Raw genomic sequence first — 13,745 nt, forward strand, 5'->3', positions numbered from 1 at the left:
AACGGGCCCTGCAAACGCTGCCGCATGGGAGGGAGCATGAATGCATCTCCCCCAACTTGATGTCAGATTAAAGGATACCTTGCCAAGGCCTAAAACCGCCACTCGAGGCCCTAAGGGGCCTCGCCACCAAGTCCCACGACCGAGGACCAATCACCCGTCCTCTGCCATCAAACCCTGTTGTCTACCCAGTCCCTAAGGATTTGTCACAAGTCATGCAGCCATAGGTCAGCACTACCTGCATCCCTATTACTTCATTAGTAATGTTTAAATAGGACTCTGTTTAAATAGCTCTGCATTGTGTTTTCCTAAGTAGTTTAAGAGACCAGCTTTTTGCATGACTAAAACGATACATTTGATTGCAAAATCAAAATATAATTCAAACAGCACAGTATGGCATTAGTACAAATTAAAGATACTATTGTTGGGATGAATTGTTCTGCCTTTATCAGCCTGTAATGCCTTCTGTGCCCTTGTCTGACAATTCCTATTGTCATGCGTTTATTCATCCACACTCTTTTGTTAAGTAAAAATCATTTTACATTTTCTACTACCCCTATGCTAATCTTTAGATCTCTTCTATCGATTTGAAAGTTAATTACCTAGTAGAAAGTCAGACTCTCCGGTCCCATCCACCCCCCCCCTGCTTAAAACAGAACAGGCAAGCTGTTCTTGTGCACTTGGAGCACAAATCTTCCTTCCAGTGGAGGAATCCACCAATGGTGAATGAACACAAGGGATTTTCTTCCACAAGCAAATGCAGCTGAATTATTTGTTCTCATGACTTATATGAGATCTCCAAGACCACAGTTTGCTGCTTCATGGGCACTTTCCATTTCTTTTGTGGCAACATTTTCCAGACAAATCAGCTTTCCAGTTTGGGGGTGCTCCTGGACCTGCTTTTGGGGGACAGTTAGCTGCAGTGTGCTTTTGAATGATGCTCTGACAGCCTCTTGAAGCTATAAAGCAGGATGTCAGGATTCAAAATGAAAAACAATAAACAAAAACCCACACACATTAATCATATAAATAAAATCCCAAGCATGCTTTCAAGAAGGCGGAAAAACAGAAGTTTCCTTTGTCAGGGAAGAACACTTTTGAGAAATTAGAGGACAGCTTTGGCCCAGCAGTAGAAAGAATAAGGAAAGAATCACACGTCCTTTTCTGTATCATCTTTCCTGCCATACGTTAACCTTAGAGTTCTAGATACTACTGAAACATTTTCTAGTGAGCTTTCCATCCTTATAATGGAGACTCACTACTTCATCTGCTATTCAGAGCCCATGGCACAAATATTCCACGTGCCTAGCAAATATTTTAGTATACCAGTTGGCCCATTCTATTTATCCACTAATCTTTCTAGATAGATAGATAGAGACACACACATAGTGATTCAGACACATATAGATGAAAAAGAGACTGACCAGGGAAATATGTTTGTGTTATGAAAACAAACAGAAAGAGATACACACTGAGAGCTGGGAAAAGAAGAGAGAAAGAAAGAGGACAGCAGTAAATAAAAATCAGAGATAAAAACTTAAAGCTGAAGCTGAACAGAGCAAAAACAGAAAACTTACAAACAATGAAATATGCGCTTTCATGAATAATATGAAATGGGAGGCCCACTGGTGTGGCAGGAGAGATAATAATGCGCTTAAGGAATTGAGGAAATCTGTATAGAATCCCTAAATTACAGGGTATCACTGAAGTGGTCTGCAGAAGACAAGCCTGATATAAAGAGTGATCGACCGACAGAGGGAGGGAGTCAACGGGATGTCAAGAAATGCATGTCTGCAGCACAAAATTGACACAGCCCACTGGTTTCATATTTATCAATGACAGTGCAGGATTGATAGCAGGTTTGCTGTAATGTTACTATTCTGTTCTGACACAGAAATGTCTTAAGGCCAATGCGATGAAAACAGACAAGAGACTACGCTGAAAAAAGGCAGGAGAGAGGTGTCAGAAACCACCCCTTCCTGGCTTCCTTTCCCCTGCAGCAACAGATACAGCAGGCATAATCTCCTGGGCCAAAAAAACTATGGGAAATTTGGGGCTTGTTCCTGCAAAGGCCACTTTCTCCAGGCAACTCATTCAAGTATTTTCATAAAGCACAGATGGGGGAGAACTGGCCTCTGAGACATTTTGATCTGGGTTCCGGTGGTTCTGTCACATATGAATCAAGGAATGGTAAGAGGTTTGCCTGTAGTTTTACCCATCAAGGAAAATAGTTTCTAAGCTGTATACATACATGGCTTTGCATGTAATTTATTTGTGTAATTTATGTCAGGGACTGTATCCAAGTCAAACTCCCAGAGAGACAGAGTTAAAAGGAGGATTTATGTGTAATCCATGCATGAGGGGACACTTGTGGAAATCCCACAGGATTGTCATAGGTTGCCACACCTCAATCTCAACCCCTGCTGACCAGTGAGAGGCTTGCTGTGCCTTAACTCCATCTGGGCATCAGGCAAGTTCCTAGGACCTCCCTCCTAGGCAGGGGCATCTTACCCATAGGGGCTAGTGGTGCGGGGCGCCAGGGCACCAAGTTCTGGAGGGCGCCAGGGAACAGGAGGAGGCTGGATGCCGCACCTCCTGGCATCAGCTCGCCACCCTTGCCCGCCTCTGCCATGCTGCGCCGAAGCAGCGCCGTGCCTGGAGCTTCCGTCTGCTGTGGCCACGGTGGCACGAAGTGGCTAGCTGAGCCGGGAGGCGCTGCGTCCAGCCTCCGCCTCTTCCCTGCCGGAGGAGACGCCCTCCAGCCGCTGTCCGCCTCCGCCTCCTCCAGCCCCACTGGCAGTGCCGTCCTCCCTAAAAAAACTCTGATTGACAACTGGGCAATCAACCTGGATCCAGTTCCCACCTCTGGTATAGATGCCCATTTAGAAAGATTCACTGTTGTTGTTGCTGTTGGTGCTGCTGCTGCTGGCATCCATCTGTCTCCAGAAAAAATGGAGTCTACCTCCAAGGGTGAAGTCAAACTTGTGGAGAATCACAGCACCTATGTAGAGACTGGTAACTTGTAACTGTTGTTTTTGCTGCAATAGCAGTACTGACGTGACCGCCCTGGGGTGCAAGCCTGGGCAGTTTGTATGGAGGTCCTGGGCTGCCTAGATGACAAGGCTCCCTTCTTAGCCTCACTGATGTGGTGCAAAGGAAAGCAGAGCGATACATTTGGCACCAGCATGGTTGCAGGAGTTTCCAGAAGAAGGCGCACAAGGCACAGTCCAACCATCTTAGGGACGCCACTACAATGTAAATAAAAATACAATACCTCCCCTTGCTTTCTCCTCTTAGGGTTCTCTATCTTTAAACTGGGCTTGGACCAAACTGCCCAGGAGACCATGACTCCTGCACACATTACTGGCTTCTCTGAGGGTTGTTGGAATGCACTCCCATTTTTCCTGACACCTCCCCATTTTGGCTGGGGCTGATGGGAGTTGGAGTCCGACAACATCTGGAGAGCCACATGTTCCCCACCCCTCTGACAGAGTGTGGCTGGAGGAAAATGTCACACAAGCAGGTTTGTATAATAGTAGACCTTTTTCTATCAATGCAGCAATGAGGATCAAATGCAAACTAAAATAAAAGAACAGGTGGTTTCCTATGAATGTATCAAGACTTACAGATGCATTGCCAAGAGGGTAATTATGTGTGAGAATCACAAGCTACAGCCACAAGAATTTTCTTTGTCACAGTACATAATGGTGTGTGAGAAACCTGAATGTCACCGTAAGAGATTTTTCCAGAGGAGGTACCCAGCAAAATCAAAGGCACGCTGACAAGGAAATGATGAGGCTTGTGGCATTCTTGCTCTAATTCCACACTAAAGAAAAACAATGAGCATAACGGAAATATTGTGCGGTAAGCCAATGTATCTTTTAGCTGTTGTTAGCATGCAGCCAGAGCTGGAAGAATCAGGGAGGTGAGAGAGGAAACACAGTTTGATGTGTTAAAATAAAAAGATTTTGGGGAGAGGCAGGGAAACCTTTTCTAAATGCTGTACTAAGTGCTGTTTTCATTATGTGGTATTTTTACTGGAGGACGAACTGCTCACCCTTTCACAAAGAAGCATCAAAATAACACCATACTGTATTCCTGAACTATTTGATCCCCCTGGTTTCCACACTGGGAAGGGTGCAAATACTTTGTGTCCATTCTTCACTCCCATGTTTCTTTACTCTCCCTTGATGGCAGAGGCAATTGTGTCCCTGCTCTAGCACAGGTAAAGGTAAAGGACCCCTGACAGTTAAGTCCAGTTGCAGACGACTCTGAGGTTGCGGCGCTCATCTCGCTTTACTGGCCGAGGGAGCCAACGTTTGTCCGCAGACAGTTTTTCCGGGTCATGTGGCCAGCATGTCTAAGCTGAACCAGAGCAGTGCACGGAAATGCTGTTTGCCTTCCTGCTGGAGTGGTACCTATTTATCTACTTGCACTTTGACGTGCTTTCAAACTGCTAGGTTGGCAGGAGCAGGGACTGAGCAACAGGAGCTCACCCTGTTGCGAGGATTTGAACTGCTGACCTTCCGATCAGCAAGCCCTAGGCTCAGTGGTTCAGACCACAGCGCCACCCGCGTCCCCACAGCTTTAGTGCAAATAACTATGTGGGCAACTGTGAGTCACCAGAGGTTCAGCATTTTTGGCAGCACAGTGGTAAGAGCCGGTGTGGCGTAGTGGTTAGAGTGTTGGACTAGGACCTTGGAGTCCAAGGTTCAAATCCCCACGCACTTGTGAAGCTCACTGGGTGACCTTGGCCCAGTCACCGCCTCTCAACCTAACTTCCCTTCACAAAGGGTTGTTGTGGGGAGTAAATGAGGAAGGGAAGAACCATGTATGCCACCTTCCTTGAGTCAGGATTTCACTGGATGGATACAGAAGGGTGTGTGTTTATGTGTATGGCAGCTTTCCTTTCCCTACAGGGGACAGCATTATGAACAGCCATCTCACTCCTCCTATCTAGGGCATATCCATGCCAGCTGGGTGCCAAACATACATGCAGGGGAAGGTTGGTGTGCTGTTTGCACTAAACCATGGGTGGAGTCACTAGTTCTAGTCTGGCTACAAAGTATGGCCTCCTCTTGAAAGAAGGACATCACTTTCCCACAAGCACTGATTTCAGGAACGGGCAAAGGTTTTCTGCCAGCAAAGTTGTCCATAAGTAGTAAAAGCATCCCTGGGCATTTACCCCGGAGTTAATCTGGAGATGTGGAACTGTTCTTCCAGTCTGTGGTTCTGCAGCTGAGAAAAACCACATGCAGCAATTCTCATAATGGAGTTGGCCAGTCAACTAGCAGAGGCTCCTACTTGCTACTGTAAAAGGCAGCCAAACATCTCTGGAGTCCCTGGATCAACTTGGGGGTAAGTTTAGTTTCCATCCATCTGTCTCGAGAGACAATGGAAAGAGTGTGCCATTGGGGGTAAAGTCAAACTGCTGTAGAGACCCATATGCATCTTCATCTTCTTGCAGGCAGGGAAGATGAAGGTATCCTCGACGGCGTTTCTTCTCTCTGTGCTCCTCCTATCCCTGTAGAATAGGTCTGGCGTTTTGTTGAACGACTAAGCAACAGATGGGATTTTGAACCCTGGTCTGTTGAAGAGCACCAATTAGTCCAGCTGGCTTCAGGCCACACATGCTCCTCTACTTTGGCAAAGGCCTTCTTCAAAGATAGTGAGCTAAATTATTTGAACCCTATTATGCGAGATGCAAGCTACCAATCCGTCCACTCACCCAAAAATGTCAATAACAGAATCAATGGAATTGTTATATAATTTGTATTTCCTACATTGCTACTCATAAAAGGGAATAATAATTCTTTTTAAGCTAAATGCTTCTCCTTCCTGTGAAGTACTGTTTTAATTAGCAGATGGGTTTTAAACAAGCCATGTTCACATAATATGTTATACATTTCAATAGGCTAATGTTCACTAAGAAACTGCAGGGTAGGCTTTCCTCTTGTAGGGATAACGTGCTAAGGAGGAAAGAGGCTGTTTTCTACGCTCAACCATGGTGGGTGGTCTCTCACTGAAGGGATTTGATCCCTCTTGATATCTGCTGGAATCTCACTGCACATACTTTACACTAAGGTAAGGTAAGGTAAGGTAAGGTAAATGACCCCTGGATGGTTAGGTCCAGTCAAAGGAGACTATGGGGTGCATTGCTCATCTCACTTTCAGGCTGAGGGAGCCGGCGTTTGTCCACAGACAGCTTTCCAGGTCATGTGGCCAGCAGGAATAAACCACTTCTGGTGTAATGGGACACAGTGACGGAAACCAGAGCGCACGGAAACACCATTTACCTTCTCGCCGCAGCAGTACCTATTTATCTAATTGCACTCATGTGCTTTCAAACTGCTAGGTTGGCAGGAGCTGGGGCAGAGCAATGGGAGCTCACCCCGTTGCACAGATTCGTACTGCTGACCTTCTGACTGGCAAGCCCAAGAGGCTCAGCAGTTTAGACCACAGTACCACCCACACCCCTTACTTTACACTACTAGCTTATTAAAGTGGCAGAAGGATTTGAATTGATATAGTTTCCTTCTTTGTACCTGTCTTTTATGTCAATTGTAAAACTTTCTTTTGACTAGTATTCATTCTGATGTCTCATTGTGACGGATGCTATATAAGACTGGAACCACATCTTATGGTGAACGCAGAGCTCCAGTTCAATTTAGTAATCCACCATCTCCTCATTCCTAACACTCGATAAGGCAGAATGCTATAAAACATATGGTATAAACGTCACGGTGCTTTTAAAAAGATCCCTGCCCACACTCCCTTCTGTTGATTACTGCTTATAGAGGGGCCATAAATCTCCAGGTGTAATGACATGAGCATCACATGTTAGGTAGTGCCATACATTGCAGGAGACAAGGGGGGAGGAGATATACGACTGCTGCTTCTGTCATTCCTGATTTAATGACGACATGGAAATGCACACAAGTACAGAAACCTAATCATTTACTGTAAAGCTAATCACTATTTGGATTGGACTTAAAATCATTTTTTATTGTTAAATTCCTTTTGGGTGTTTTATGGGAAGTGAGTACTAAATTAAATTCATAAAACTGTTTAATTGCATTTTAATTATTGTCTTTTCTATGATTTTTGCTTTCTCTATTTCATCTGTGCAAGCCACCATAAGCTGCAGACTGGGGAAAAGATGGAATATATATAAATAATCATAATTAAAAAACAAAATTTGCCAATAATTGCTCCAGCAACATAAGCAGAGGTAAGCCTATTTACACACATTTGCCCATCTGGCCTGGCCATGTGTGGATGCCCAATAAAATGAGATTCTTCAAACTCTGGAGTAAAGAATGTTTGAAACAGGAGTACACATGTAGGCATGCCTTTGAAATCAGTATTTCAGCATGTATAAAGTACAGCAGGATCCTACCCTCTGACATTACAAGGATTAGACTTTCGGAAAACTTTGGGAAAATCCAGTATTATTTTTTTTGTCACTAGGCACTCAAAAGCTTGGTCTGTTTCCTGTTGCTGAAATTCTTCCTCAGTTGGCTTTTTATATCCACTGGTACTTCAGAGGACAAAGAAGCCTTTTCACCTTTTTTAGCTCTTTCTCACATGAAAGGGTTTCATGGGGCTACTAAATTCCCTATCTGAAATGCCAAAACTCTGCAAGTCTACTTTCTGCCTCACATTCCTCCCTCTTTTCATTCTCCAGCACTTGGCAAAAATGGATTTTTAAAAGAAAACAAATATTGACATTCCTCCATTCCCCACCACCCACTTTCCATTGCCATTTTTCTAAAGCAAATTATCCCAGTTCATATTCTTTAATTGCAAGAAATGCAAATAAGTGCGTATCTTTGAAATGGTTAACAACTTGAGGGGGAGCACTGGTTCTCTCCTCAGCATTTATTGGCTATGCTTCCCAGCTGAGAAAACACTTGTGGCTGTTAAAACATTATTTTGTGAGCACTTGAGGAATTTTCCATACAAAAGAGGTTTTTGTATGATACTTTCCTGATTTGTGCCTTTCTTTTTGTGAAAGAACAGCTTCTATGGCTGGTATTGTGTGCTGACACCTGTCGCAATGATTCAGGGGCCCCTGTCTGTGAAAGCGCATTTTCCCTACTCCCCAAGCACATACGTATTTAAAATGTTAATTGACTGCGCCTTAATAAAGGGATATAATTTAACCTAACTCTACAATAAAAACGTGTTCACCGTCTACTGTTCCGAATGTCACTTTTTCGGTACACAGCTTGCAATTTAAAGCTGCATTAGAAATGATATACTAGGCAAGAGTTGACTTTAAGAATGGGAATTAGTCACCACTTCACATTTTCTGTCAGCCAAGGTGAGAAAATGTATTGCTGTTACATTCTGCTGGTGATTTGTTTTACTGCGATCAAATGCTGTTCTAAACGGCATAGGTTGTATATAAGACCAGTAGCAGGTTTCAGCTGGGGAAATTTGTTTTACCCCAAAGAACTTTAAAGGAACACAAACTAGTTTGTCACTATATTTGTTTCCCTACAGCTTTATGGAAGAGAGGACAGCCAGTTCACCATTTTACTTAAGATTTTAGGGGAAACAACTCACCCAAAATTTAATGTTACAGTTTCATAACACAGATGAGTGTAAAGCATTGAGATGCTCCCTCTTAAACTTCCACAAAAGATTCCCCAAAACAAGAAAGGGTAAAGTGCAGCATTTCCAGATTTCTCATGTAGAGGGGACCTGTGTGCTAGGCACAGTTAAATATCAACATCGGACAACCACTGATATCTCTCCTTGGGTTCATTTATCGTACTGAAGTTCATGGCCAAGACACGTAAACTGAATAAGCTAGTAATGACTAATGCTTTCTCTCCTTTTGGGAGATGCAGATCTTGTATCTGTCTCTGGCAGGTTCAGCTTTCTCAACTATATACCCAGGCATTGGTAGAATATAGATGTCTCAACATAAACCACTGATTTGGATAATCAGGAAGGGTTGAAATCTGGACATCAAGCTCAGAGGGCAAGATTATCAAAAATACCAAAAGTAACTTAAGACCACACATTCCATTGACTTTCAATGGGACGTGTGCTGCTAAACCACTTAGGAGCTTTTGGAAATCTGTCCCTTAGCAGACTAAAAGAACAAATTCAGCTCTTTAATACGGTATGGCATTGCCTCCTGCTCTTTCACTGACTTTCCACTGCTCCTTCACACAACGGTTTACAGTGATGAAGGCACCTTGTCCTGCAGTTGAGGTTCCAGCTCATCATCAAGTGAGGTTGGGTCTTAAAGCAGGAAAGGGGAACTTGAGGCCCTCCATAAGTTGTTGGGCTCCATTTCCCATCAACCCCAACCAGTCTGGCCACAGAGTATTCAAACTCCTTCACAGGCATTCTTATAATCCTTACACCAACCCTGTGAAAGTGATCAGCATTATTATACTCATAATGCAGCTATGAGGTTTTGAACTGGTGCATTCCTGATTCGTCATAACCACTAGGCTGCATCACTTTCCTATTTCAGACAACAGCACAATCTCCTTTTCAATTCTCCAAAGGATGCAGACCTTAACTTTTGCTTATGTTAACCTTGAAAAGTTATGGGTCAGCAATGTGTTTGAAATGAAGGTTGCCCACTGTCCTAACACCATGATCACTCTGCAATTTTAGTGTTCTAATCATTTCCCCCCACCTAGTCCAAAACTTTACAAACTTGAATACAACAATGCTGTGTCTTAAAACTTTTGTAAAACTGAGCAACATCTTGCTCTGAACTCTTGATGGGTGGTAACATGGCGCCTCTATTTCTCTGAGTAATTGTACATGAATATTTTTTCTATATTTTGTACACAGAGAACTAAATGCAGGCATTTGAAAACTTGTATGTGGATTGTGTCCACTTATTTCCCCCACAAAGTTTAAAGAGCCACAATTTTTCTGTGATGTCCTCTGAAGTTCAAATACCTTGGTAATACTGATTCAACCATATTTTAAGCCATATTTTAAGTCTTATAGAATTGCATATGGTGAATGAAGAAGGCTCTGCATTTAAGCGAAGGCTTTGGGGGTACCTGACTGTGATAATGAAGACCACATCAGCATATAGGATTCCAACTGCTAACAAGAGAAGAGAAGATTCAGGATCCCTTGAAAAATTAGAGTGGATAGTTGCCCTCCTTTGGCACTAGAGACCCACCTGAACTAAGACTGAAACTTGTATGTCCGTGTTTGTCACCTTGTAGCTCAAAGTGGCAACTTTTCAAACTGAGGCTTAGGCTTTTACACTGCAGGCTTGGCCAAACTTGGCCCTCCAGCTGTTTTGGGACTACAATTCCCATCATCCCTGACCACTGGTCCTGTTAGCTAGGGATGATGGGAGTTGTAGTCCCAAAACAGTTGGAGGGCCAAGGTTGGCCATGCCTGGTTTAGAGCTTGCATATGGAAGTGAAAGTACAGCAACCAAGTAAAGCTTTTAGATTCCAGTTCAGATGTTATCCCCACCCTCAGTTAAAGTTGTACAGGATATATTGATTTGCTTTCCTAAGTGATGATATAATCAAGCCACGTCAGACAAATCACCAATGCAGGATAGAATCAGGACACTTGAAGAGAGCAAGGGGCAGCTAGTTGCACACCTCAGCCTTTCAGAAACATTGGATAAGACAGAGTGAGAATTGCTTCAAGAAGAAGAAGAGAAGAAGAGTTTGGATTTGATATCCCGCTTTATCACTTCCCGAAGGAGTCTCAAAGCGGCTAACATTCTCCTTTCCCTTCCTCCCCCACAACAAACACTCTGTGAGGTGAGTGGGGCTGAGAGACTTCAGAGAAGTGTGACTGGCCCAAGGTCACCCAGCAGCTGCAGGTGGAGGAGCGGAGACGCGAAACCGGTTCCCCAGATTAGGAGTCCACCACCCTTAACCACTACATCACACTGGCACTACACCAATTCAAATGGGAATTGGAACACCCTGTATATAGTTAAACCAGGGACTGGCAAGATGGTGCCCTCCAGATGTTGTTGGACAACTCCCATCATCCCTGCCCGTTAGCCATGATGGCTGGGGCTGATGGAGTTCAACAACATCTGGAGCTCACTACATTCGCTATCCTTCAGTTAAATTAACTCATATGGCTAGATTCTGTGAAGAGAGGGAGATGGAACATTTAAACAAAATAAGAAGGTGCTTGGACAGCTGGCATCTGGTTGCATGATACTTGAATTCAAGGCTAATGAAAGAAATGGTTAAGCAGTTTGTGAGTATCAATGCTAACTGCAATTAAGACTAACCAGGGTTTTGCCCTCGCAGTGGAATTCTAAACAATGGCGTCTTTGAAGAGGGCTTCAGATCCTGGTTTCTTTCAGCATAGGCAGTTTGTTGGAAAGGAAGCTTACGGATAATGTAAAAAAGAAAGAGGAAAAAAAAGGAAAGGAAAGGAAAATAAATGGAGGGTGGGGAAGAACCTTGGAAGCAGGCAGGTTTTTTGAGTGGTTAAATCATAATGAAACCTACTTTGCAACCCTATGCACACTTACCAAGACATGAGTCCCACTGGACTTAGTGCACTTGAGTAAACATGCACAGGATTGCACTGTTAATGTATGGATGTTACAGAAAGCACAGAAAGAAAAAGTAGATGTGTACCTGAATAAGTGTGAGAATGGCAAAGCGGTAAGAGTGGAAAACAAAGTCAATACTTACAATCTGCACTGCTGTTTTTCGGAACCACAGAAAAGTTGGAAGCCAAAGGGTTACGAACGATATCTTCCCACTGAATAGTGTCTGCATAGCAAAGAAATCTGTTCTGTCCAACATATACTCCTCCATTTAAGATTTCTGTACCAAAGAGAAAGATGAAAACACATATATTAAGGACATTTGACAAAGGGATGGTGGGATGGGGTCATGTTAGAATATTCAAGCAGAATTAAGAACCTAAGAAGAGCCCCCCAGACAAAACTAGTGGTCCATCTAATTCCGCATCCAGTTCTCACCATGGCCAACCAGATGCCTGGGGAAGCCCACAAGTGGGGCCTGGCAGCAGCAGCAGCAGCAGCAGCAGCAGCAGCAGCAGCAGCCCCCTCCTCTCCTGCAGTTTCCAGCAACTGGCATTCAGAAGCATTGCTGCCTCTAACCGTGGAGACAGAGCACAGCAATTGTAGCTAGTTGTCACTGATAGCCTTATTCTACATAAATTTCTCCAATCCTCTTTTAAAGTCATTCAGGTTGGTGGCCAACCCTACCTTCTCCAAGAGCAAGTTCCAGAGTTAAACTCTGCGCTGTGTGAAGAACGACTTTCTTTTGTCTGTCAGGAATCTTTCAACTTCATTTGATGCTGGTGAGTTCAAGTGTTATGAGAAAGGGAGAATCCCCCCCCCATCCACTTTCTCCATGCTATACATAATTTTCAGTCACATCTCTTGCTCACCTTCTCCGTAAGCTAAGAGGTCCCAAATGTTAACTTCAACTTTCCTGATAGAGGAGTGCTACACTGCCTTGATCATGTCTGCTGTCCTTTTTTGAACGTTTTTCAACACTACAATATCCTTTTTGAAGTGAGGTGATCTGTACACAGAACTGTACACAGTATTCCAAGTGTGGTCAAACCATAGATATGTATAACACTATTATGATATCATATCAGCATTTTCATTTGCCATTCATTTCCTAGCATGGAATTTGCCTTCTTCACAACTGCTGGACACTAGGTCTTCACTGAGCTAACTACTACAACCTCAAAGCCCCACTCCTTGCCAGTCACCGCCAGTTCAAACCCCATGAGCATATAGATGAATAGATAGCATTTTGCCCCTACAAGCATCACTTTACACTTGCTTGCACAGAATTGCATTGGGCATTTTACATTCAGTAACTGTAAAATGGTCCTTTTGGGTCTCTTCACAATCTCTTTTTGTTTTTATGACCCTGAACAATTTAATCCCTTCTTCAAACCTGGCCACCTCACTGCTCATCCCAAATGCTGGATCATTTATGACCAACTTAAAAAGCACATGTCCCAATACATGTCCTTGGGGGATACCACTTTCTCCATCTCTCCATCAGGAGAACTGTCCACGCGTTCCTATTCTCTGAAAGTCAGGTGCCATTTCAGGTGCAGGACTTTGAAATACTAAAGGGAAAGTGGGTCCTAAGAGAACGTGAAAAGGGGAACTGAATTCCACATAACTGTTACCCGGTGTTGCAGGGAGAGAAGAGGCCACCCCTGCAGCACACCAACAATAATTAGGATAATGGCTGGCAGTAGCTCCTGCACCTCCCACCCACCCTGGCAGTGGCCTAGAGAAAGCCATAGGTTGGGGTCTGAACACAGCTGCTGCTACCACCACAGCTAAAGGCAGGAGTCAAATCAAAGAGTGAACAAAAAGAGTGGGTGCCACTAAAGGAGAGCGGTGCTCAGAAATGAAAATTTTACTGTAGCATATGATACACAAGGCCCAATTCGTACATGATAAGAAGAGTATTGGTCTACAGCTAACTTGGAAAATATTCTACAGTGGTACCTCTGGTTACGAACTTAATTCATTCCGGAGGTCCATTCTTAAGCTGAAACAGTTCTTATCCTGAGGCACACTTTCGCTAATGGGGTCTCCTGCTGCATGTGCGCCTCCGGCGTGAAATTTTCGTTCACATCCTGGGGCAAAGTTCATAACCAGGAGCAGCTACTTCCGGGTTGGCGGAGCTCGTAACCAGAAGCGTTTGTAACCAGAGGTGTTCATATCCAGACGTACCACTGTACTGAAGTGAAGAACAACTTAG

At 43.9% G+C, this 13,745-nt stretch overlaps 1 protein-coding gene across 5 annotated transcripts in view; it reads right to left on the bottom strand.

Annotated features, from left to right (window-relative positions):
* Window positions 1-13,745, bottom strand: part of ERBB4 (erb-b2 receptor tyrosine kinase 4) — a 799,874-nt gene that overhangs the window by 251,032 nt on the left and 535,097 nt on the right. For all 5 annotated transcript variants that reach the window (XM_083626464.1, XM_083626462.1, XM_083626465.1 and 2 more), the window contains one exon: window positions 11,670-11,804. In XM_083626464.1, the coding sequence (XP_083482590.1) occupies window positions 11,670-11,804 (135 nt within the window). The remainder of the gene's footprint in view (window positions 1-11,669; window positions 11,805-13,745) is intronic.

The sequence above is a fragment of the Podarcis filfolensis genome, assembly GCF_964270895.1.
Source record: "Podarcis filfolensis genome assembly, chromosome: 1".
Classification (NCBI taxonomy): Eukaryota; Metazoa; Chordata; class Lepidosauria; order Squamata; family Lacertidae; genus Podarcis; species Podarcis filfolensis.